Consider the following 26,868-nt stretch of genomic DNA (forward strand, 5'->3'; position numbering starts at 1 on the left):
AATAGCTCGTTTAAGCCCTTACATTATTTCAGTTGGTTAATGGCTTTAAAAAAAAATAGAATAAATGTTTGGAATCCATTGTTCCTGTGGCAGGATATATGAAGTTTCTTAAGTGCAGGATAATTACATATCTTGTTACTTTTAAAAGAGATATGCAAACAATTGAGAATGTTTTTGATTAATTATGTGTAATATTATGTTAGGCATTTAAGATGCCAAATGTGAAACGTCCGTACAGTATGATTATTTTCCTCAGAACTAAAAACACACAAAAAATACCTATATACTGGTTTTGGATTTTGTTCCTTTTCCCTCAGAGAAAAAAAAGTTTCAATTTAATATCTCTGATATTCTGTAATTTAAAAATACAATGATAACACTTAGTTGTGAAACATGACTGAAGAAGTTGTAGTGAAGAATACAGGTAAATTCATTTAATAATTACCAAAGAAGCTTCATTATAACAAGTCCATTTGTATAAATGGCAGATGGCACAGCATAAAAGGAAAGATTTCAGTATTTGCGTTGTAAAATGTATCCGTTTTGACCACATGGGGTTTTTTTTGTTTGTTTGTTTTTTAATTTTTGTGTGTGTGTGTGATACGCGGGCCTCTCACTGTTGTGGCCTCTCCCGTTGCAGAGCACAGGATTCGGACGCACAGGCCCAGCGGCCACGGCTCACGGGCCCAGCCGCTCCGCGGCACATGGGATCTTCCCGGACCGGGGCACGAACCCGTGTCCCCTGCATCGGCAGGCGGACTCTCAACCACTGCGCCACCAGGGAAGCCCACACATGGGTTTTTTGTAAAGGATGTGGTAATACTTTTGGTTGAAGAAAAGAATAAGAACTAAATTATGTTATGGGAGTTTATTGCAGTTCTGTTCTGCTATGAAATGGACATTTCAGTTCATTGCCCTAGGAATTTAGACTTTAACCCAGATATATCTTTTCTCAAAAGAATATCTTGTTAGATATGTGATCCTGGGCAGCCCCATGAATCTCTTGGGCCTTCTGATTATTTATAAATTGTAGTTGTTAGTGTAACTGTTACATGAGCCTTTGAAGCTTGCAGAAATTCTGTGCTTCAGATCCTCAGCCTCCCTGCCATTCCGCCTGAATAGCTCATCTGTGCCACTGCAGTCACCTCGTAGCTCAGACAGGGAGAATGCACTGAAACTCGGGAACATGTTTCCAGCACATGGTCCTAACAGTATACTCCCTGTGAGTGATCTGGGGATACCTGATGTCCATTAGTAAACTCCCGAGCCTTTTGTTGATGTTTGAGTGACCCCACCAGGAACATCTGCACTTTGAGTAGAAGCACTTTCATTTGATAGTACTTTCACTTTCGTTGGGGGAAGAGTTAAATAATTACGACTCTGAAGCATATACTGTTTTCATATCCTGCTTCAAGCGAAAGGAGAGAGCTAGCATTGGACTATATGAAATTTTACCATTTTTGATGTTCTTGTAGGCAGAGTTGGGTTTATTGACGTGAAAATGATGATGAAGCCAACATACTATACTTGCCCTCCTTTGGCTTTTTTATTTACTAAGTAAGCAGATTACCTGAAATGTTAGAGAACTATGGAAACTAGCAGTTTCCATCTTTGAGGCTGGCCGAGTGAGTCTTTTTCTAATATTCCAAATAAGGTACACAATCAGCAACGGCATTTTTTTACATCACAAATATTTGACCTAGAAAAATGTCGTTATACATTGTTACAAGTTATTAATATTAATACACATAAACATTAGCCGTTAAAGCGTTTTTTTCTAGTCAACTTTTTTCTTGTATGTCTATCAGTTACATGTGTCTATTATTTTATATAGTTATATAAAACAATTCCAAGGGTAAAATATATATTTTTTAGTTTTCTTGTTTGCACTTTAGGAAATTACATACCCTGCTGGCATTAAAGAAAATTCTTTCCTAAATTAGTTTATGCTGAATCTGATAAAAAAGGCTTATATCAAGTATTCAGTAAGGTACATAAGCTTTTTCAGAGCGGGGGAAAGACAAAATTTCCAATTGTTATGACTGGTTGTGTCATATTCTCCCTTTGTAAGCAGGAATAGTCACTGACTTTTCAGAATCTTTTTTGCTGTCTAATGCTAATTTTTTCAAGAATAATTCCAGAAGTGAATACTGGTTGAGTTTTACCAAAACAAAGAAACAAGCAAACAAAAGAAAGTTCTGTATCTTATGTCATAGTAAAAATCAATTTTGTGTTAGTACAGTTAATGTTTTTTTATTTTTAAAAGATTACTTAGATCCAAAGTGGTCTTAGTGAAATGATTTAATATCAAAACGTCAGGATAATTTAATTTCATTCATGATTGCCAAATGTTAATTTACTTGGAGGAGGAGCAGGTAGGCCAGTAGATTCCTTTCAGGTTAACTTAAATATATATTTTAAATAGGAAGACTTCTAGTATCTGGAATGGAACTATATTAGGCTGCAAGTTAAATTATTGTGCTGTTGCTTAACTCCATTAAACTAAGGAATATTTTGTCTCTGCATGCCTTTCGTTTATTTGAAAGAGAATTTCTTTAAGGTTTTTAGCATGATAGGAGCAAAGTTCTGTTTTTATTTTAACTCTTTTCCAGCACTTGTATATATTTAACTATGCGGACCTATTTGAAAAGCAAAAAAACACCCCCAAATTTTATTTTATTTGCAACATGACTCTGTTTATGGTTTCAGTGGGGAACATTAACATTGAGTAAGTGTCCAGTTTATACTAAATGTTTGTTTTATGTATGTTATAATTCACAATGGTCAGGGAAATTGTTCTCAAAAATTAAGCAGAGAAGGATAGATTAAGAGCTAAAGGAGCTGAGTTTAGGCATAAAACATATTTGTTTTTAACAGTTTTGTCAAAAACACTTTGAGATTAAAAACTTTGAAGTATTATTTTCCATTTTTGATGAAGAGGTAAATATCATTAAATTAAAATTGACTAGCATGATCTAAATTACTGTGTGTAGTATGTTTTGAAAGTCATATATCTAAATATTCTTTTTATCTAGTAATTCACAGCTTATTAATCAAATGCTGTGTATAACTCATTTTTTTTCTGGGTATTTACAACAAGAGCTATTGTCTGAGAAATGTAAAATTCTATACATAATGTTTGAAATCAATTCAAGGGCAACCTTAACGTTGTCTAGCAGATAACTCCTGTATATTGGACTTGAACGGTTGTAATTTTGGTGACCTGGAGCTCATAATAGAATACAGGGAATTCTGCTGTCATTCACGTATGTGTTCTAAAAATCACCATGCTGTGCATAACTGCAAAATAAAAAAGCCTTAGGTTTTGTGGGGAAAACCGGTTAGAGGCACAACATTCCAAAACTTCAGCAATAAAGATAAGAACCTAATATAGGGATTTCCCTGGTGGTCCAGTGGTTTGAACTCCGAGCTTCCATTGCAGGGGACACGGGTTCGATCCCTGGTTGGGGAACTAAGATCCTGCAGGCTGTGCAGCGTGGTGAAAAAAAAAAAAAAAAAAAAACAATGAAAAATCTAATATAAACAGTATCAACTGTTTTACATGTTAAACTCTCCTTCCAAAAAAGAAAGGAAAATTAAGGAAAACCATTATATACTGAGTTAAGTGGGCATAGCCATCATGCCATTATTTCCATTGATTTTTTTTTTTTTTTGAAATTAACTATTAATTTGTCCTTCAGTTGGCTGACTTGAATGTGTACCAGGTTTTCAAGGTTTACTAACTGATTTCTAAATTTTTACCTATTTCACAGCACTAAATATAGTGGATATTTATTTAAATATTTAAGTACTTTTACAAATCAGAAAATATAAATACAGGTTATTTACATGTTCATTTTGACATCAACAGATTTTTGTTTTGTTGGACAAGATTCCTCCATTTATTTCTAAAGCATGCTGTGTAAATGAGCGAGCGAGTCTTCCTGGGGGTGAGGGTACCCGTGTGGGTCACATCCGCACTGGCTTATTGCATTCACTTTTCCTGGTCCTCAGTTTTATCATCTATAACGTGAGCTATGTCTCTTAAGTTCTGTTCCGGCTGCACTTCCTCCAGGTGATGTGAGAAACAGCATCGCTTTAATTTTATTTATTTAACAAGCACTTGTGTCGTTCTCACTGTGGGATGGGTGCCACTCTAAGTGCTTTTCAGATAACTCATTTAAACTCGGGTGATGCTGGAGGTGAGGAAACCGAGGCAGAGAGTTTGGTAATTTGCTCAAAGGTCACCCAGCCAGATGAAGGCGAAGCTGGGGCTCAAACCTAGGTAACGGTTGCACTCTCGTCCGTCAGTTTGTCACGGAAACGTGGATTCACTCTGTACCGTGTGGAAGCTCTGGATGCAGCAGTGGAGAATGAGGCAGGCCCCTGCTCTCCGGAATCTTCTCACTAAGGGAGGGTTTTGTACTCGTGTGAGTGTGTGTATGCCACAGAAGGACTCCAAGGTAGATATCTGAGACTACCTCATTAGAATGTAAAAATATACATTTTCAGGTTAAGTAATTGGTTCCACGTTTCTAACTGGTTCATTTAAGATGGCTTAAATAAACCACAGGGTTCTCATCTGATGGTGGTAAACTAGGTGAGATTCTTTCAGGGGACTATGGAGACACGATAGTCAAATGGCCTACTTATTTGATGCCTAAGATTAATGATATGTGTAGAAATTAAAATAGTTGTGCTGAATCATTTACCTTAAAAGTTCTTAGTCAAACCAAATCCCCTGTATGTATGTTAATATGAGCTTCTTAAGGATCAGAGTGGAATCTTTTTCGTCTATTTATCTGTATTGTACCTGGAATAATATTTTCCCCACTGTATTCACTTAAGTGTTGAGTGAATGATCAATTCAGTTTTACAGTGTGCCAGGTGATTCTGCAGAAAGCTCTGTGTCTGTCAGGGACCTGCCAGGAAGTCGAATTACACTCAGGAGGTCAACTGCACAAGCTTTTGTGAGAGAACTACTTACTGAAGACGAAGGGAACGAGCAAGGGACGTTGAGGCACCCTCTACCGCCAGGACCCCTGAGTCAAAAGGGGTAAGTGCTCCATAGCGGTGCACGGAGCCCAGTGAGAGCTGGGCCAGCTGGAGGAGGGACAGACGGACAGAGCTGTGACTGGCACAGCAGGCAGGAAAGAGGCGCAAGAGGAGTGAACACCCCAGTGTCCCCTGCTGCCCTCTGACCTCCTGCTGGGCCTCTCACTGGCTGAACCCAACTGGAATACAGAATGATGGGGACACCCGTGTGGGGGGACAAATGGAGAACAGCCAGCATGGGAGAAACGTCTGGAGGCGTCTTAGTCCGTTCAGGCTGCTATCACAGAATGCCATAGAACGGGTGCCTTGTAAGTAACAGAAATTTATTTCTCACAGTTCTGGAAGCTGGGAAGTCCAAGGTCAAGACGCTGGCAGATTCAGTTTATGAGGGCCTGCTTCCTGGTCCATAGCTGTCTTCTCACTATAACCTCTCACGGCAGAAGGAAGGAGGTAGGCAGCTCCTTGGGGTCTCTCTTATAAGGGCACTAATCCCATTCATGAGAGCTCTGCCCTGATGACCTAATTGCCTCCCAAAGACCCCACCTCCAGGCACCATCACACTGGGGCTTCGAATTTCCCCATGAATTTGCGGGAACATAAGCATTCGATCTCTAGCATGGTTGAAGCGTGCATTGTCATTGAATGCAGTTTGAGTCACTGCTTGCAAAAATATTTAAAAATTTCCTCTATCAATCGTATTATCACATTTTATGAAAAGCCAAACATGTTCTAGGTGTTTTCCAGTTAATCGTTTAATATTCACATTGCCAAGAGTTTGCATAAAGTACTGAATTTAAATGATCAGCAGGTGGGGCTTCCCTGGTGGTGCAATGGTTAAGAATCCGCCTGCCAACACAGGGGACACGGGTTTGAGCCCTGGTCCGGGAAGATCCCACATGCCACGGAGCAGCTAAGCCCGTGCGCCACAACTACTGAGCCTGCGCTCTAGAGCCCACGAGCCACAACTACTGAGCCAGTGTGCCACAGCTACTGAAGCCCGCGCGCCTAGAGCCCGTGCTCCGCAACAAGAGAAGCCACCGCAGTGAGAAGCTTGCGCACCGCAACAAAGAGTAGCCCCTGTTCCCCCCGCTTGCTGCAACTAGAAAAAGCCCGCACGCAGCAACAAAAACCCAACACAGCCAAAAATAAATAAAATAAATTATCAGTAGGTGGTGCTGCTGAGATTGAATCCAGAAAAATCTATAACAGACACTTAACTGAAAGATTAGGATTCAGACAGGTTATGTGGGAAAGAATGTGACAGCTGTCAATTTCTGATTTATTGTTTTTCATGACATCTGAACAGCATTGATTTTTGGAATTTTGATTTACTTAATATGTGGAATATTCTGGATTTGCCCAACAAAGGAGCAGCAGTGAATGTGTCTCCACAGAATCTGAAGGATAGGCATGTTATAGATCGTTTTCTGACCTGTTACACTGGGGATTAACTATTGCCTTCTTGATTCATTGCTTTGAGATATAAGCAATGAATCAAAATATGCATCAAGATTTTTTAAATGGTTCAATTTTAATTTCCCAGAGAAGGGAATTACATGCAATTTAACAAGTGCCCCAAGCAATCCTTGTGGTCACACTGGTTTGGAAAATGCTGACAATATGCAGCCGCCTTCTTCTGGCCTAAGTTTCCTTATACACTTGGCCTGAGTTTTCACAAACATTCTGGGGTCACAGTCACCTTTGAAAAGGTGCATAAAGCTATGGATCTTCTCCCCAGAAAAATCCTCCCACCTAGATTGTTACATATAATTTCAGGTGTTTCAGAGATATTTATTTATTTATTTGATGTGGACTATTTTTTTTTAAGTCTTTATTGAATCTGTTACAATATTGCTTCTGTTTTATGTTTTGGCTTTTTGGCCGCGAGGCACGTGGGATCTTAGCTCCCTGAACAGGGATCGAACCCGCAACCCCTGCATTGGAAGGCAAAGTCTTAACCACTGGACCGCCAGGGAAGTCCCTCATAGATATTTAGAGTCCATCTATATAGGCTATTTTATGAACCCCTGTCCTATGGAATCAGTTTAAAACTCCTCAGTCTAGATATCGAGGCTTCCCCTAACCTCGGCCCACCCCGCTGATGGACCCTTTTGCCCCATTATTTCCATCATAACTCAGGAGGTGTGAAGATGAATAGATTTTATAGATTATGTTCTTGACCGTAATGGAAAAATTGAAATCAAAGAACCCGTCTGGTTTCTGTACAGCCTCTGTGAGTTCTTCATGCTGCAGATACAGTCTGTTGAGGAGAGGATCTAGGCAGGGTTTCATAGTTTGCATCATTGGCATCTTCCAGGAAAAAAAAAATGGTAAAGGAGGTTGCGTTGACCTCCTAAGCCACTTCTTTCTAGACTCAAAGACAAGACTTTTATTTCGAGCATAATTTTAGGGCCCTGGCGTACCACAGGGAAAAGTGTTCTGGCAGCACTGTGGTGGAGCAGGAGGGCTCACGTCGTCGGGCTTCTCCAGTCTTTTTCCAAAACATCGTTTGGCATCACCAGGCGTGGATTCTACCAGCAGAGCTGTCAAGTCACTCAAAGTTTTCTTCTTATTATTGAGACTAATAGGTTTGTTACTAGTCTGAATCAACTTAGCAGTTTGCTACTGACTGTAATATAAGTTCAAAGTATTATTATCATTACAGAGGAAGGTCTATAGACTAATTCCAATATCTTAGGTCAGATCCCAAATAGATGTTAAAAATAGAAATCATATCTGGGCCATCACCTCTGTGATGGTGATTTAACCACTGCATTGTGTTCACTTCTGTATTTATTATAATGATTAGCTATAGCTGTTTATGTAAAATTGGGTTATCCAAGCTTAAGTAATATAGGGAAAAAAAAACCCGTAACTCATGCTGAGTGGCAAGACAAAGTTTTTGAAAACACGTGCAGAGTTTTAAAATGTAAACATAGTTCTTTGCATATATGAGATTTTCATTTATTTATTTCCCATCATCTCATTTTAACAATAGTGTAAAGTTGAAGGTGGAATTCAGCAGATGTTTGAGCACCAGGGGGACCTAACAACTACTAAGTGGGCAGAAAAAAAGTTGGCAAAGCGGGCCTGACGGCCATTTTTTTGAAAGTCCTGTTTCCAAGGTTGGCCCTTGGCTGGCATTTGGGAACTTGGATTTGAGGAGGGTTCCCACCATTCTCACAACTGACAAGAGTGGCTCACTGGGCCTAAACTGTTTGCACAAATGATGTGGTTTATGCTGAAGCCCTGCTTTCCTTCCGGAGTCTGGCATGTGGGGACATGTCAGGTAGAGAGCACCTACATGATCAGCCGCAGTAAAAACCCCGGGCACTGAGCCTAGAGAGCTTTCCTGGTTGGCAGCATTTCACATGTGTTGTCACAGCTTGTTGCTGGGGAATTAAACTCGTCCTGTGTGACTCTGGACCAAGGACTCTTAGAAGCTTGTACCTCGTTTCCCTGGACGTCCCCCTACGTGCCTCTTCCCCTTGCTGGTTTTGCTTCAGGTCCTTTCAGTGCAATAAATGACAGCCATGGGTACAGCATGCTGAGCTCCGAGAGGCCTCCTAGTGAGTCATCAAAACTGCGGGTGGCATTGGGGCCCCTACAACACAGCAAGATCCTGTCACTGCCTTAAAGGAAGTCATGAATGTGTAAGGAAAGAAGACAGGTACTTTAAAACTAGAGCACGAGGTAGAATTTAGTAAGGCATTCAGTACTATAAGAAGAGATAAGGGCTAATACTGCAGCTGGGGAGTTAGATACAGGCTTTAGTCATTTCAGCGTTTTGGAGCAAAATTTTTTCTTCAATTTTATTGTAATAGTCGGTACACAAAAAACCCCACGTAATTAACGTACACCCTTTTGTGAGTTTGGACATATGTATATACTTGTGTTACCATCACCACAATCAAGGTGATAACCATATCCATCATCTCCAAATTGTCCTTGTGTCCCTTGGTTTTGTTCCTGTGGTAAGAAAACTTAATATGACATTTACCCTCTTAAACTTTTAAGTGCATAATACTTTATTATTAACTACTGACACAATGTTTTAGATCCCCTCTCTGGAAATTACCCATCTCGTATAACTAGCTTTATGCCCATTGAACAACTTCCCATTTCTCCATCTCCTGGTACCACCATTATATTGTCTACTTCTATGTATCTGGCTATATTAGATGCCTCATACAAAAGGAAACACACAACATTTTTCCTTCTGTGACTGACTTATTTCACTTATCATGTCTTCAGTGTTGTTGCAAAGAGTAGGCTTTCCTTCATTTTTTTAAGGCAGAATAGTATTCCGTTGTATGTATATACCACAATTTCCATATCCATTTGTGCTAGTGGACATTTGGGTTATTTTCATTTCTTGGCTGTTATGAATAAGGCTGCAATGAAGGCAGGAGTGAAAATACCTCTTCAAGATCCTGATTTCAGTTCCATCCCAGAAGTGGGATTGCTGGATCATCTGGTAGATGTATTTTTAGTATTTTGAGGATGCACCATACTGTTTTCCATAGCAGCTACACCATTTTACATTCCCACCAACAGTGTACAACAAAGATTCCAATTTTTCCATATCTCTCCTCACCAACCCTTATTATTATTATTTTTTTTGGATAATAGCCATCTCAACAGGTGTTGTTCCAGATTTTAGAGGAAAAATTTTGCTTTTTCACACTGAGTATTATGTTAGCTGTGGGCTTGTCATATATGGCCTCTATTGTGTTGAAGTAAGTTCTTCTATACTTGATATAATTTTTAGAGTGCCATGAAAAAGTGTTGAATATTGTCACATACTTTTTTCTGCATGTATTGAAATAATCACATAATTTTTTGGTCCTTCATTCTGTTAATGTGATGTTGTCACATCGATTTGCATATGTTGAACTGTCCTTACATCCTAGAGATAAGTCCCACTTGGTCATGGTTTATGATCCGTTTAATGTGCTGTCGAATTAAGTTTGCTAATATTTTGTTGAGGATTTTTTATATCCATGTTCATCAGGAATATTAGCCTGTAGTGTTTTGTTTGTTTCTTGTGATGTTTTTGTCTGGCTCTCCTATTAAGATGATGCTGGCCTAATAAAAGGAGTTTGGATGTGTTTGTTCTCTCTTCTATTTTTAGAAGAGTTTGAGAAGGATTGGTATTAATTCTTCTTAAATTTTTTTTTTTTTTTTTTTTTGTGGTACGCGGGCCTCTCACTGTTGTGGCCTCTCCCGTTGCGGAGCACAGGCTCCGGACGCGCAGGTTCACCGGCCATGGCTCACGGGCCCAGCTGCTCCGCGGCATGTGGGATCTTCCCGGACCGGGGCACGAACCCGCGTCCCCTGCATCGGCAGGTCCCCGGACTCTCAACCACTGCGCCACCAGGGAAGCCCCCTTCTTAAATTTTGATGATAGAATTTACCTATGAAGCCCTCTGGTCCTGGGCTTTGTTTTTGGTTGTTGGGAGATTCTTGATTATTGATCCAATCTCATTATTTGTTTTTGATCTGTTCAGTCTTTCTATTTCTTCTTGACTCAGTCGTGGTAGTTTTTAACGTTTCTTCTACGTTATCCAATTTGTTGATATATAATTGTTCATAATAGTCCCTTATTATTATTTTTTAAAAATTTCTGTGGCATCATTTGTAATGCCTCCTCTTTTATTTCTGATTTTGAGTTTTCTCTCCTTTTTTTTCAGTTAGTTCAGCTAATGGTTTGTTGATATGTTTATCTTTTCAAAAAGTGAACTAGTTTTATCTGTTTTTTGTATTGTTTTCTATTCTTTATTTTATTTCATCAGTTTCTGCTCTAGTCCTTATTATCTCCTTAATGCTAATTTTGAGCTTAGTTTGTTCTTCTATTTACTTGAGGTGTAAAGTTAGGTTGCATGAGATCTTTCTTCTTTCTTAATGTAGGTGTTTATCGCTAAAAGCTTCCTTCTCAGTACTGCTTTTGCTTATCCCCTAAGCTTTGGTATATTTTGTTCTTTTTTTTCATTTGTGTCAAGATATTTTTAAATTTCCCTTTTGACTTCTTCTTTGACCCAGTGGTTGTTCAAGAGTGTGTTGTTTAATTTCCATGTATTTGTGTGTTTTCCCGATTTCCTTTTGTTATTGATTTCTAGTTTTAGTTCATGGAAGAATGCAATAAAATAAAGTAAAAAAGATTTCAGTCTTCTTAAATTTGCAGTGACTTGTTTTGTGACTTAGCATGTGATCTATCCCAGAAAATGTTCCATGTATGCTTGAAAAGAGTATATATTCCACCGCTCTTGGTTTGGAATATTATGTATATGCTGTTAAGTCAAATTGGTTTATTGTGTTGTGCAAGTCTGCTGTTTAATTATTCATCTGCCATCTGAAAGATACATCCATTGTTGAAAATGCAGTATCATAGTCTCCTACTATTATTGTTTTGCTGTCATGATATGTCTTGATGTATTTCTTTGTGAACTGATGATTTTCCATAGTGGTATGCTTTGATTTCCCTCTTCTTTATCTTTTTTGTGTCTACTGTTAGATTTTGCTTTGTGGTTACCATGAGATAAAACATCTTAAAAATATAAAAGTCTATTTTAAGCTGATAAGTTTGATCACTTATAGAAAGTCTACCCTTTTACTTCCCCCCACTTTATGTTTTTGATGTCACTGTTTATCTCTTTTAATATTGTGTATACATTAACAAATTATTGTGTCTACAGTTTTGTTTTGTTTTGTTTTTTTGGCCATGGCATGCAGCTTGTGGGATCTTAGTTCCTGACCAGGGATCAAACCCGGGCCATGGCAGTGAAAGCACAGCATCCTAACCACTGGACTGCCAGGGAATTCTCTGTCTTTTTAATACTCTTGTACTTTAACCTTTATACTAGTATAAATGATTAACACACTACCATATAACAGTATTGGGGTATTTCAAATTTGATTATATACTTTACCAGTGTTTTATATTTTCATGTTTTCAAGTTACTGATTAGCATCCTTTCCTTGATGAAAAAAAAACTTGGAAGAACTACTTTTAGTATTTCTTATAGGGCAGATTTAATGGTTATGAAATCTTTCAGATTTTGTTTTTTGAGAAAGTCTTGATCTTTCCTTCATTTCTGAAAGACAACTTTGTTGGGTAAAGTGTTCTTGTTTGGCAGGGTTTTTTGTTTGTTTGTTTCCCCAACACACTGAATATATCATCTGACCCTCTCTTGGCTGGCAAGGTTTCTGCTGAGAAATTTGCTGATGGACTTATGTGGGCCCTTATATGTGAGGAATTTATTTATCTTTTTTTAAAAAATTGTCTCTTTGTTTTTGATTTTAGGCTGTTTTATTATAATGTATCTTGGAGAAAATCCTTTTGAAATGAAATTTCGGGATGACCTGTTAGCTTCATGAACTTGGGTGTCCAAATCTCCCTCCAGATTGAGAAGTTCTCAGCCATTATTTCTTTTAATGAGCTTTCTACCGTTTCTCCCTCTTTTCTCCTGGGACTCCAATAATGTGTAGATCGTTTCTCTCAATGGTGTCCCACAGTTCTTGGAGGATTTGTTCACTCTTTTTCATTCTTTTTTCTTATGCTGCTCTGACTGAAGGATTTCAAATGACCTATATTCTAGTTTACTGATTTTTTCTATTGTGTGGTCAAGTCTGCTATCAAAGCTCTCTATTGAGTTATTCAGTTCATTTTATTCTTCAACGGTAGGATTTTTTTTAATGGTTTCTGTTTCTTTGTTGAACTTCTTGTATTGTTCATGCGTTGTTTTCCTAGTGTCCTTTAGTTGTCCCTGCTTTAAGAGGGTTATTTTGAATTCTTTGTGAGACAGTTCATAGGTCTCCCTTTCTTTAGGGTCAGTCACTGGAGCTAATCATATCACTTTGACTGTTAGTGATCCTGTGGCTTTGTGTTGGTTTCTGTGCATTTGAGGAAGTAGGCACCTCTTCCATTCTGTACAGATTTTGGCTTCAGCAGGGAAAGCCCTTTACTAGTGAGGCATTCCAGGTGGACTGTCTGGTGTTGTCCTTGGTTGGCCTTGCTGATGGAGGCCCTGGGCTGGCAGCTCTGGTGCCTGGATCAGCAGATGGGCAGGCTTGGTGCCTGAGTCCTTGTGGTCAAGCCTGGATCCTGGCTCCACAGAGGCAGCGAAGAGCTGTGAGCCTGGGGTGAGCCCAGTGTCTGGGTCTGCAAGTGCTGGCTTGCTGCTAGGCTGGGCACCTGGCTTCATGGAGCTAACATAGTGCTGGGGTGGGTTGGGAGCCTGGGTCTGTGACGGCAGACCTGGCACTGGGCCTGGCTGGGAGCCTGGGTTCATGGGGGCTAGTCTGATGCCAGTGCTGGGATGTGCTGGGATCCTGGGTTTACAGGAGCCGCCTGGGGCCTGCGGTGAAGCTGGCAGTGCTCACTTCATTCTCCTGCCGCGGGAAGGCTGTCTGTTTCCCCAGTGGGCTGCCCGTGGTTAGGTAACGCCACATCATGTGATTAGTTTTCCTGCCTCTTCCGTGGCTGTTTTCTTATTTCTCTGCTCCATCCAGGTGCTGTAATCCCTCCCCTGGAACTCTTAGCTCTTCTGGAGGTATTTTCACATGTGGGTAGTTGTTCCAGCGGATGTTTCTGGGAAAGGGTGGGCGCTGGAAATTCTAATACTGCCATCTTGCTGAGGTTACTCCATCCCATTTTGTTCCTCTGTTTTCCTGATTTTGCTTAGTTGTTTATCTGTGTTCTCTTGTAGTCCATTGTCTTTTCAAGATGATGAGTTTGAATTCTTTGTCAGTTTGTGGAACTCCATTTCTTTAGGGTCAGTAACTAGAAGTAAGTGTTTCCTTTGGTGGTGTTATGTTTCCCTGATTCTTTGTGATGTTTGTATCCTTTGTTGGTGTCTGTGAATTTCAAGACCGTCTCAACAGGCTGGCTCCAAAAGGGAAAGGACTTCATCAGTATGACTCAGCCTGGCCTGGGATCCTGGGGTTCTGTATTTTGGTGGCATCCACAGGCAGGGGGGGTTCACTTCCAGGGTCCTTGGGGTCTGTCGTTAAACAGTGCTTGTGGGGTTTGTGATTGGGCAGGACTGGCTAGTGGGGTCTCTAGTTGAATGGGGCCGGCTGGTGGAGCTCTGTGGTCAGGTGGGGTTGTTTGTGTGGCTGTGGTGCCCTCTCTGAGATCTGTGTGTACTAGCTGCTGAAAACCCCTACCTCTTTTTAACTTCTTAACCATCTCCAGGTGGTCTAGCTGTGCCAGTGTCTTCAGTTTTCTGCATGAGGTGAGACAGAAGTGGGCCTCTTGAGGAGTGCCCTGAAATGCTGGGAAAGTTGGATATGCACCTTGGTCTCTCTTTTCCCCACTAGAGAAATCATGGACCAAAGGGGGTCCTTCTTGATGCTGATGTGCCGGCTTGGGGGGGCATTGGGGGGCAATGCAGACAAAGTGAAACTGTTCTTCTTATCCTTTTAAATGTGATTATTCTTAGTTTTCATGCTCTACTGGGGTGCTGTAGCCTCTTCCCTGGGTTCTGGAATTCTCACAAAGGCATTCTTGTCCATGGATAGTTGCTAAACTGGTGTTTCTGTTGGGAGACTAGGGCTGGGGACTTTCCATTCCACCGTCTTGCAGATGTCACACCTTGGAGCAAACTTAAAAGTCTATTCTAGTAAGGCCTTTGAAGGAGTACTCTATTTCTCTAGCTAGACGAGTTTCTTGAGCTCGAGAGTGCGCCTGCTTTTATTCAGGAGACTTTACCGGGGTCTCTGGGTCAACCGTGGCCCCTTCCCCTCTGCACTGGAGATGGCTCGGACGCGCATCTCTCACTGCACTCGCACTGAAATGATTCATGGCTCTTTCTGCCTCTTCAACCAGATCATAAGCCCGTAAGGGCAGAGAGCATCGTGTCTCGGTCATCTTTGTACCCTTGCATTAGCATAGTAGCTAGCATAGAGAGTCCACTCAGTTCACTTGTGAATTCATTCTGTCACTCATTCAATGAATAATTATTGAGATCTTACTGTGTGCTAAGCACTAGCCTAGTACGAGTATATAACAGAGAGAAAAACTGGTAAAAATTCCTCCCCTAAAGAAACTTACCTTCTAATTGGGGGAACAGACAGTTAACGTAATAAATAAGTCAAACATTATGCTATTAATAAGTAAAAAGAAAAAGTGGGGAGAAGGATAAGAAATTGAAGAGGGAGAATATTGGAATTTTGGATAAGCAGCCTCACTGAGAAAGTGTCATTTAAGTAAAGACCTAAAGAAAGTGAGGTAGTTGGCTTTTTGGATATCTGCAGGAGACAACAGCAAGGAGGAGGGCTGGGGGGAGCCTTGATGACCTTGATGACTGGTGTGTTTGAAGAATATTGAGAGAGAGTCAGAGGAAATGAAGTCAGAAGGAAATGTGCTGAGTGGTAGGGCCTTGAAAATTCTGGTAAAGCCTTGGGCTTTCACTCTAAATGAGATGGGGAGCCAGTGGGGGGCTTTTGACAGAGAAGAGATCAGCTGACTTAACTTCATTTAATGTTTATCAAACTAAATAGTCCAAGAAGACATATTAATTATGTACATTTATAGTCTAAATGGTAATTTAGGTCAGAAGATTCCAAACCCACAATATCTTTAAAACTATCCTCTTAAAACAAACCAGAACAAACCTGCACCGTGCAATGGAGTTAGGGAACATTGCATTTAGGCCAACCACTTAGAGATTTTGATCTAGCTAGATTAACCAAAATAACTGGATAATCGTCACTTCTGCATACTTTCTGAAGATATGGGTATATCTACTAACATTGTTCTCAAGTTATTTTATCTTAAGTAAGGAACAATTGGAGCGCTGCAAACCTACCATCATATCCTTAACTTTGAAGATTTGGGAAATTTAGGTTAAATCATTCTTGTGAACTTTGGGTTGAATATACAGTAGTTAATTAGGGCTGCATCTACACTCAAATAGATTTTATTTCTTTGCTTAAATTTGTCACTTTGGAATACTTGAAGGTCAACTAGATTATTTTAGTCCCTTAAAATATAAAAGCTGAGAATTATTGTAAAGAATGAAGTGACTTCTTGCCCCTCGTTAATATTCTAATTCTTAGGTCCCATTTATATACCACTACACACAGTTTGTGTTTATATAGCAGGAGTGGGAAGTTTTAGTTCTTCCTTTTTTTTCCTGCTTTCTTGCTTTTTTGATATCTGGACAATTATGATAGAAAAAATTTTACAAGAGAGCACCATTACTTTTAAAAAGTAAGGACATTCTAGGGCTTCCCTGGTGGTGCAGTGGTTAAGAATCTGCCTGCCAATGCAGGGGACATGGGTTCAAGCCCTGGTCCGGGAAGATCCCATATGCCGCGGAACAACTAAGCCCGTGCACCACAACTACTGAGCCCACACACCATAACTACTGAAGCCCGCGTGCCTAGAGCCCGTGCTCTGCCGCAATGAGAAGCCCGTACACCGCAACTAGAGAAAGCCCACGTGCAGCAACAAAGACCCTTCGAAGCCAAAAATAAATAAATAAACTTATTATTTTTTTAAAGTGAGGACATTCTATACAATTTGTTAATTTGAAGAATAAAGTCACTAGATACCAGATATTAAAAGGGTTACAAGAGTGAATATGCTGTCGTCTTTGCTCTTACAAAGTTGTTTGTTTATAAATAGCCAGAGAGATGAAGTTAATCCTTTCCCTATAATATGAATTTGTATAGTCTGGACTATGACAGCATAACATTAGTAAAGGGGTTTATATCACATGGTAACATAATCTTACTGAGTTTACTGCAGGTGATTTATTTGATGACATCGTCTTATGAGGATCAGTAAAATGTATTTTGGAAATACTCTTTGGAAATGATAAATAATCAGTAAAGTAGGCGTAGGGACACACTTTTGCCTCTTCCCTGGGCTCTTCGTAGATCCAGCTTGATCCCGAGAGCAGTTTCACTGCCACCAGATCCTGCCTTTTTGCATATCAACACCACATGATCACAGGAAACAAGCCACGGATATGCCAGAACATTCCTGGCAGTTTGTACATTTTGTTTCACAGAATGAAATGCCGAAAACAATGAGCAAAACTTGAGATTACAAATGATCTTACTAACCATTTAAGAGACTTTCAATTTTTGACTTCCTGCCTGCAGGAAGGAAATGACAGTTGGAAGTGTGGAGAACAGGTGCTACCCTGGACAGCATGATATCTTCTGCTTACTAAAATAAAAAACACTGCATCAACACTCCTGTGTGGAAGTGAGTTCTAACCACAAGACTCAGTCTTTCCACCACAGACCCAGCTTCAGAAAACCAAATCTGTTTCCTACCAGGAAGTTGTTAAAGCCAGCATTAAAGAGCAGACTCGGGGACAGAGTTCTTCAAATCAGTCTTGGACAAATCCAAGTAAAGAACTTGGGTGGTTTGAAAATGTCCCCCTCCATGTCCTTCTAATTACTGGCAGTGCAATTGCATGGCGGACTTAGGAGGGAAAGAATCAGGATTGGTAAAAACTGGTCCCAGCTGAAGGGGTAGGTGGTCGTAAACCCTCTCTTGTATCCCTTTGTCTTTGTATCCCAGTCAGGGGTGTGGCATTATTTTTTCCCCAGTAGCTTAATGCTGGCCTCATGGCTTTCTTTTTCTTTGGCAAGCTCGCTAGTTATTCTATCCCTCATGAAGAAAACTTCCCTGCCTCCCAATCTGTTCTGGAAAATTTAGACAAATGATACTTCGGAAGGGCTGAGGACCCTGAAATGATTAAAGGCTATGCTCGGACTAGACAATTACCAGACAGTCCTCTCCAACCTCCTTCATTAACGATGCAAATTCATCATGGATATGCATTCTTTTTTTGTTTTGTTTTGTTTTTGCGGTACGCGGGCCTCTCACTGCTGTAGCCTCTCCCGTTGCAGAGCACAGGCTCCGGACGCGCAGGCTCAGCGGCCACGGCTCACGGGCCCAGCCGCTCCGCGGCACGTGGGATCCTCCCGGACCGGGGCCTGAACCCGTGTCCCCCGCATCGGCAAGCGGACTCTCAACCACCGCGCCGCCAGGGAAGCCCAATGGGTATGCATTCTTGAGGTCATGTGGGTTGGAGAATGTTGGGAAAGACATTGTAACACTGGGACCTATAAAGTCTTTGCGAACGCTTGTAAGGGGCGTAGTCTTTTCCGGACACGCATCGTGAGGTGAACAAGCTCTGCAACCCCCAGGGGCCTTGTCCTTGGCGCCACGGCTATCTAGGAAGGAGACATGGCGGCTGTCATTGGGACCGCTCAAGGACATTGAAACTCATGAGCTGAGCGAACAGATTGTATTGGGACAGGTAGTACATGACTTCTTCTGAAGGGTCAGTGCAGGAACGGCGTTCTCTTGGAATAAAAGACGAGTTAGCCATTTTCACAGCCTAGCACATTCTCCCTGCTGTCCACCACTTCTCTGACCCTTCGTCTGTTCATTCCTTCCTTTCCCAAGTATGTACTAAGGGCCTATCATGTGCCAGGCGTTGTGCTGAGAAATGACGGTACAAAGATGAAAGCAGATGTTCTCTGCCTTCAAGGAGCTTGCGGTGTTGTAGGGAACCGGTGTGCAAACATTGTAGGGAGACAAGTGCTCCAGTGGGAGTACTTGAAAGCTATTTTACATACAGGAGGAAATACTCGCTTCTACTTGGAGAAGGAGGGTAAAGAAAGGTTTCACAGAGGCTAAAACCCTTAATCTGGGGCTGAAGGGTGAAGACTACCCATATTCACACTCTCCTGTGAGGTCAGGAGAAGACATTCAAATTCAACCCTAACTGCCCAGTGGGGAAACAGTTCCTCAGGGCATTCACCCATCTCCTGCGTGCCTCTTGGCTATTCACTGCTCTTAGTACAGCCACTGCAGGGATAAGTGGGAGTGAAATTTGTTCATTTTGCTTCTGCTTGGAAGGGAGGGAAAACAAATTTGTGGAGGGAAGATTCTAAAAGATAAGAGCACAGCATTTTTATTAAGCTGGGATTTCTTTGTTCAATTGACTTTTATTAGTCTAAAATTATTTTCTAATTTTTATGCTTGTGAAATATTCCAACTATGCAAATATTAATTTTAAAAAAACACAAACCCCGCCTCTGCCCCAAGTCACCCCTTCCCCAGGGAAGGTGGATTATCTTTCTGGATCTTAAATTTACATTTAAATCTACAGCTATAGTATTTCAGAACAAACATCCATTTCTTCCCTCTCCCACCCCTTTCCCCACCTCACTGCATCATGAAAATTCTTAAAATTATTTTTCAAAGAAAATATAATTATACTATATAGAGAAGATTGCTGTAACAATATATAGATCTTGCTTCGAGTCAACAGAAAAATCGATACGTAAGTTCATTTGTACCATTTTTTTTTAGATTCCATATATAAGCAATATCATGGGAAAGAATCTTAAAAAGAGTGGATGTATGTATGTGTAACTGATTCACTTTGCTGTACAGCAGAAAGTAACACAACACTATAAATCAACTATCCTCCAATAAAAAAATTTTTTTAAATAAAAGTTTCTTAGAATTCCCCTGTGAAACCAAAAAAAAAAAAAAAAAGAGGAAAGAAAAAAATCAATACAGGCCAAAATTCACCTTCTCTAATCAACTTGACTTTGATTTTTTTTCAATCCTCTCCTCTGAATCATCCAGTAGTTTTACATATTGCTTCTGTATGATATTTGGCCCCTGCTCATAAACACATTTTTCTTTTTTTTTGGTCTTATATTCAAGCCCTTTGGTTGCAAATAATGTAAGAATACAGGTGACCTGGAGAGTCGAGCAGCTGGGGGACTGGTTTTCTTTGGGTGCTTGCATCGCCCCATCGATCTGTCCCAGTCAGCTCACTCTCTGGATTGACCTCCTGTTCCCTCACCATATGGGTTCCATTTGTTCATTCACTCATTCATTCACTCACTCATTCATTCAGCTAGTTACTGAGTTTGACCACATGTCACGGGTTGGTTCTAGCACATACAGTTTGAGCCGCTCTGATCCTGACTCAAAATCATGGCCTCCTTTAACTCCACTTGTCAAATTCTCCACGTTTTTTAGTTCAAATTCCTATGGGTGAGAAAGTGATTGGCCTAGGTTATGCCAGGCCACGTTTAGAGGGCTGGACCTTCTGTAGCCCCGTGCCTGTTTGTGCTGGTGTGGCTAGAGGAGGGGGGTGGAGGCCTGGGCAGGGTAGGGCTGTCCAGCTCACTCCGTACACCTTCTTAGGTCCTACCTGTGTGTCTGTGTCATCTCCCTACCAAAGCGTAAGTCACTCACTAAGCCTCTACCATGATGTTACAAGGGTAACACAAATCAGTCTTTCCTTTACATGGAGTTGGGCTCGTTGTGGGCAGAGGACGACAGTCATAAACTCCCTGCCACTCAAGGAAAGCACAGCTAGTATCAGGGCGTTCCCTGTGGTGGAGAACAGCTGGTCCCATCACGTGAATGTAACACTCTTGGCCTTATCTTTGAAGGTAAAGGTGAAGAGAGAATAGGAACCGGAGGAAGATTAGAGGCGAGAAATATGAAGTGAGTCTCAGTTTTAAATTCCCGTACATGGAAATAAATGGAAATACAGTCCAGGTAAGAGCCAGGCTGTTTTTACTCGACACCTGTCTTCAAATGCTCAGATCACAATTCCTATTAATACACAAAATTTGTGGAAGAGGGCTTCCCTGGTGGCGCAGTGGTTGCAAGTCCGCCTGCCGATGCAGGAGACACGGGTTCGTGCCCCGGTCCGGGAGGATCCCACGTGCCGGGGAGCGGCTGGGCCCGTGAGCCGTGGCCGCTGAGCCTGCGCGTCCGGAGCCTGTGCTCCGCAACGGGAGAGGCCACAACAGTGAGAGGCCCGCGTACCGCAAAAAAAAAAAAAAAACACCTCACAGGCAGATGAAAATGATGGAAGGTATTTGCAAAATGTATGGCAAAAAAAACAGGGTCCGCCGCGCTTCCCTGGTGGCGCAGTGGTTGAGGGTCCACCTGCCGATGCAGGGGACGCGGGTTCGTGCCCCGGTCCGGGAAGATTCCACATGCCGCGGAGCGACTGGGCCCATGAGCCACGGCCGCTGAGCCTGCGCGTCCGGCCACAACGGTGAGAGGCCCCCGTACCGCAAAAATAAATAAATAAATAAATAAATAGATAATTTGTGGAAGAAGTATAATACATTGTAGCAGTAGATGACTCAAGACCGAGGGTTAGGAGGTTAAAATCTAGTTTGTATCTAGTACCATTGAAACAGAAATTGTGTCAGGGGTGACACAGAGAACTGATGTCCGTGGTGCGCTATTAGAAAGAGCTGCCTTAGCAGAAGCGCCGCTCAGATGGTTTTCTGCCCCGTCCTTTCGCCTCTTGCTGCCCTTCTTGCAAGTCTCCTCTCTCATTTGTGAGGGTTTCCGCTCCACGTCAGTGGATTCGAGGTCAAAGAGAGTAACTTGACCGCTGGAAGAGCCGCCTGTCTGATTATCCTGCAGTGGGAGGGCAGGAGGTGTGAATCCTTGGGGCCACCCCCAGAATCCTAGGTGCATCCCGAGAGCCAGGCAGCCCCGGGGTCCCTTTTGCGAAGGGCCTTGGGGGAAAGGAGCTGAGAGAAATGCACGCGGGGGTTGGGTGGTGAGGTGGACTCTGGCATCTGACAAAGCCAGCAGGTAGGAGGGGTTGGGTCAGCGTGTGTGGGTGCTGGACCCTCCTCGTCACTCCTGCACTTGACGTATCAGGCTCCTCTGTGGCGCCCAGGTGGCGTCCCTGTCTCTAGGTTAATACCACTCCTGCCCTGCCTTCACATCAGCACCATCCCTCCTTCCCAGGTGTTCAAGTGACTCCTCTGTTCAGAAAATGCTTTTTGACACAGACGCAGACGCACGCACGCACGCACGCCCCAAATCCTTCATGGGACGTGGGCGTCCTGACCCCCGCTGATTTTTCTAGCATCACTTTCCCCTGGGTCCTGCCATTCACACCAGACTCGCACCACCATTCCTCCCCCCTTGCTTCTTTGCCTTCCTGAAATGTCACGGACACCCCAACACCCACCTTTGGGCCTCCTCCTCATCCTTCCCTCCCTTTCTCACAGCCCAAAGAGGAAGTTCTCTGGGGTACCATGGCATTTAGGCTGCACTTCTGACCTCAGTTGGTTTTTTGTTGCCAGAGGTTCGTTTCCTCCATGGATCGTGGGCGTTTTCAGGGCAGGAACCTTCACCCTCATTCATTGTCACACCCCACACCTAGCAGACTGCTCATCGCAGCCGCTCCAAAGCGGTGTGCAAAGGGGGGGGGGGCATTCATAGGGACCACTGTCGTCTTTGAAATAGTTGATGTGCTTTTGGACTCGATATAGAGAACCTTGCGTGTGTCGACCCTGATAACCAGTTCCTCATATCGCCACGTTAGCTTCCTGACCTGCAAAGTAAAAATAATGCTGGTCTGTGTTGCATAGCAATTAATGTGCAAGAACAAATAAATATTTCAAGTACCAGGAAGAAGTCTGGTCAGGAAACTGGCAAAGTGAATCCAAACTCCCTTTTCAAGCACTTTGAGGAAAAATGAGGGGTCACTCTCCTAGATGAAGACTCAGATTTGGGGTATTTCTCTTTGCCTGAATTTGCTTAGATATAAAAATAAGGGGTTGGATTATGTCTCTTCTTCCCCTTTAACTCTAAAATTGTATTATCGCAATGGTCCTACTTAACAAGTGTTAAATATTACATAGATTTTTTTTGTGCTCAAATTCACAATAAAGAGTACATGAAAAGACCCCGCTTTTACCCATGCTCCAAAGCATATTCTGAAATTCATTTGACTTCTAGTAACGGATGTGCAAACACATTAAGCGATCACTTCCACGGCTGCTCTGCTTCTTTAAGCGCCCTCGGTTGTTAGGCTGGAGGACCATTGAACCGTATGGGGGTCAATAAAAGAATAAAAAGTCACCGAGCAGGGACTCGAGTACAAGGAGTTTGACCCCAGTTCAGTGTCTGTGCGTCCATATGCCGCTGCCCGTCAGAGTGGGAGCGTTCGGTCCCCGGGTGCTTTGCCCTTCCAGGATGGCTTCGGGGAGACTGAGGAAGCTGCTGTTTTTTGAGCTGCTTGAGCTTGCTGCTTTCTCTGTCCCCACTCTGGTGATAATGGAACAGTTTGCTGATGCCTATCAAAGCACAAGGGCTACACCTGACAAAACGCATTACTGGCTGATTGTGTCCTGTTCGATCACCTACGTATCTTCAGTGACTCTCTTGATTTGGGTTCCCGTGAAAGTTCTCTTGTACAGGAAACGTCATCTTTACCAAAAAATCAAAGGATGGTAAGTAAAAGAATTCTTTAGCAGGGAACCCCTGGGATGCTTTCAAAGAGATTTTCTCATGCACTCTGGGTAAGGGTGTTAGTGTAGCACACAGGTACATAATGTGAGATTGAGAAGAAGTAATAATCACTGTTTATATACATGTGTTCCTGTGATGGTATCTTCCGTATTTTTTTACCGGGTCATTTTTTACTGACGTGTTCCTAAGAGTTAGCATGAATCTCTGATACTCTGCGTAGTAACTGTTGTTGTACTAATTCCTCTGTACGCTGAACTGCACAAAGTTATCACAGTTAATTTACAGAAATCATAATTGTAAGGTTCTAATATAGAATTTTTTCTTTTGTGTAAATCTGAAGGTAATGTCTATGTTAAAATGTTTACATTGCATTATTTTGTAGCTCTAAGGCATCCTTTGAGCATTAACCAACTGAGATTTTTAAGCAAATTGGTTCCTTTACTTAGATTTAAAAAAATAATACTTTGCTATGTTGGTAAATTCTATTACCTTGGTGAGGGGAGGGGTAAGTACTTCAAATAATAACACAGAAATATTTTAAATAAATCAAGGTTTAATATGGATTGAACTCAATTTAACTAATGACTGTATTGATCCATGTAAAGGTAATGAGAACATATAATCTCTGATCCTCATATATTTTTCCTTTTTTTTTTTTTTTTTTGTGTGTGTTTTTTGTGGTATGCGGGCCTCTCACTGCTGTGGCCTCTCCCTTTGCGGGGCACAGGCTCCGGATGCGCAGGCTCAGCGGCCATGGCTCACGGGCCCAGCCGCTCCGCGGCACGTGGGATCTTCCCGGACCGGGGCACGAACCCGTATCCCCTGCATCGTCAGGCGGATCCTCAACCACTGCGCCACCAGGGAAGCCCGATATTTTTCCTTTTAAATCTTCAGATCTGATTCTTGTCATCTAGGATTTCTTTGATAAGTTAAATTTTTCTTTCATACTGATCTTTTTTTTTTTTTTTTTTTTTGGCTGCATTGGGTCTTTGTTGCTGCACACAGGCTTTCTCTAGTTGCGGCGAGTGGGGGCTACTCTTCGTTGCAGTGCGCGGGCTTCACATTGAGGTGGCTTCTCTTGTTGCAGAGCACGGGCTCTAGGCGCGTGAGCTTCAGTAGTTGTGGCACGTGGGCTCAGTAGTTGTGGCTCACGGGCTCTAGAGCGCAGGCTCAGTAGTTGTGGTGCACGGGCTTAGTTGCTTCGCAGCATGTGGGATCTTCCCAGACCAGGGCTCGAACATGTGTCCCCTGCATTGGCAGGAGGATTCTTAACCACTGCGCCACCAGGGAAGTCCCCATACTGATCTTTTAAAGTTGAACAACATAGGGACTTCCCTGGCGATCCCGTGGTTAGGGCTCTGTGCTTCCACTGCAGGGGGCCTGGGTTTGATCCCTGGTCAGGGAACTAAGATTCTGCACGCCACACCGTGTGGCCAAGAAAAAAACAGTTGAACAACAAAGAACACATTTGAAAATCAGGGAGTCGGGAATTTTAACCCAAGCAAAGGCAGAAATGTAAAAGTAATAGACACAGCAGTGTAGCGAGAAGTCCTGCTGCGAGGGTGTGGCAGGGGAGGCATGAAGCGTGGGGCACAGGAAGGGCTCTTTAGGTGCCAACACTGGGTGTCACCCCCGATCTCACCAGGGGACTTTCAGTGCCCCGAGGGCAGAGCTCCTCTGAGGTTTCCGAAAATAAATCACGTGGTTGGCATCAATAGGGTTGAGGTGTTTTCCAACACTTGACCCAAATCCTCAGCATCCACTAAGGGGTGGGTCTGAATCTGAGCTGGGCCCTCCACCCCTCACGCCCGCTAGGAGTAGCTTTGACTGTTGAAGACTTCTGGCCAGGCCGTGGAATGTGTGAATGAGCGCAGGAGTAAACCAGTGGCAAGCTGGTCATGCCTGGGAAGCTGCTCTTTGAGTTTTTTTACATTGGCTCAATCCCTAGGCCCTTAGGTCTGAATATCATTCAGGCAGCAAACCTTCCCATGTTGCTTACTATTATGAATATACTACTATTGTGATTGTGATTAAGCTATAATTGCTTCTTTACTGATCACTTATTATGTACCATAAAATTTATGTATGAATTTCATTTCATCCCATACCACCTTGTGAAGTATGTATTTTTTATGAGCTTATCATTATTATTCCCAAGACGAAACTGATGATTAGAGAGGTTAAGAAACTTACCCGGTCAATTGACAAGTGAGTCAAAGGACTATACTTTGGACCTAGGTCCATCTGATACTGTAATTGGTACTTCTCACCACGACCCGAAACTGCTTCTTTGAAGGATGAGGTCCCAGTCTCTGGAGGCAGTTGAACGTAAGGAAGAGAGTAGTCTTTCATTTCTGCCCCCTAGTGTTTGTGTTTGTTTGCTGTTTTTGTCTGTACATCTGGTCCAGCTACTCCCCTTGTGCTAAGCTGTCTTCTTTGGCTGTCACAACAATTACATCTTCCAGTGATTTCTTTTGGGAAATACTCTTCCAGTCTTTTGTTTCTATTTGTGGCTGCGGCCGGCCGTGAGTGTTCTAAATAGTTGTAGATGGAGGATAGGTTATCTATGATTTCAGTGAAACTGTGAAACTGTTCCCTCATGACCTCTTTTATGAGCCATTATTATCTCTTACTGGCCTAGAAAAGAAGAAATTGTTACTGAGTACTAGTCTAGGAGCCTTACACATTCCGTACTGTTAAATTTTATGACACCCTAGCAGGTGTGCACTAGTATTCTTGTTTTATAGATGAAGAAATGGAAACTTGAACATGTGATTAACTTTGTCTAGTGATAAAGCTTATAACTGGTGGAGCTGGGATTGGTGAGCCCTGACTGATCTGATTGTGTGCTGTTTCTTCTAACTTATGCAGCTTCTCCCGTATTTTTTTCTGACTTTGAATGCAAAGTGTGTTTCAAGAAAAATGCAATTCTTCTAGTCTCATTAGGATACATTTCCCCTAGAGATGTATATTTGAATGTTATATATGAGTCCCCAAAACGTGTACAGGATATTTTAATATATGTGGTAGCATAGCGTGTGTGTGTCATATAACCTGATTCCTAGATGAAGGTGATGCAAACATTATTGCTACCATAGGACGTAGGGATTGAAAGTATGAATTATTGTTGAAGAATACTTAGATAAATAGTTGTTTACGTGAGAGTTCATAGAGTCTTAGCATTCACAGATACACTGTTGATGGGCCTATTTGAGAACCTCTCTGTATGTCCCCGTTGGCGTCATGGGCCCTGTGAGGCTGGTATGCAGGAGAGAGTGAGTCAGCCAGCTAGTGAAGCCCTGACGATATGGCTGAGAGTTGCAGACCTGAGTTCAAATCCCAGCATTGACCCTGATTGGGAGACCGTGTGTGAGTTCTTAAAATTCTTTAAATTTTAGTTTTCTCATGAGCGGAACAGGGGCGACCTAGTTTCTTTATTGGGTTGTTTTGAGAAACTGAATAAGATTATGCGTGTAAAGTTCCGCGCGCAGTGTCTGGCACATAGTAAGGACCCAGTGAGT

General features: G+C 42.2%; 1 protein-coding gene across 2 annotated transcripts in view; it reads left to right on the top strand.

The window, feature by feature from the left end:
* The first annotated feature begins 4,871 nt into the window (after window positions 1-4,871).
* The window catches only part of TMEM236 (transmembrane protein 236), a 56,965-nt gene continuing 34,968 nt past the window's right edge, over window positions 4,872-26,868 (top strand). The window contains exons 1-2 of one of the 2 annotated variants that reach the window (XM_059058346.2): window positions 4,872-5,056; window positions 5,392-5,505. Coding sequence is in view for 1 of the 2 variants with exons in the window: in XM_067030498.1 (XP_066886599.1) it covers window positions 20,598-20,614 (17 nt within the window). In the remaining variant the exon portion in view is untranslated. Of the gene's footprint in view, window positions 5,057-5,391; window positions 5,506-20,542; window positions 20,615-26,868 lie in introns of those variants that run through there. The other variant, XM_067030498.1, reaches the window with a different exon arrangement.

Source organism: Kogia breviceps, chromosome 3 (genome assembly GCF_026419965.1).
Source record: "Kogia breviceps isolate mKogBre1 chromosome 3, mKogBre1 haplotype 1, whole genome shotgun sequence".
NCBI classification, from domain to species: Eukaryota; Metazoa; Chordata; class Mammalia; order Artiodactyla; family Physeteridae; genus Kogia; species Kogia breviceps.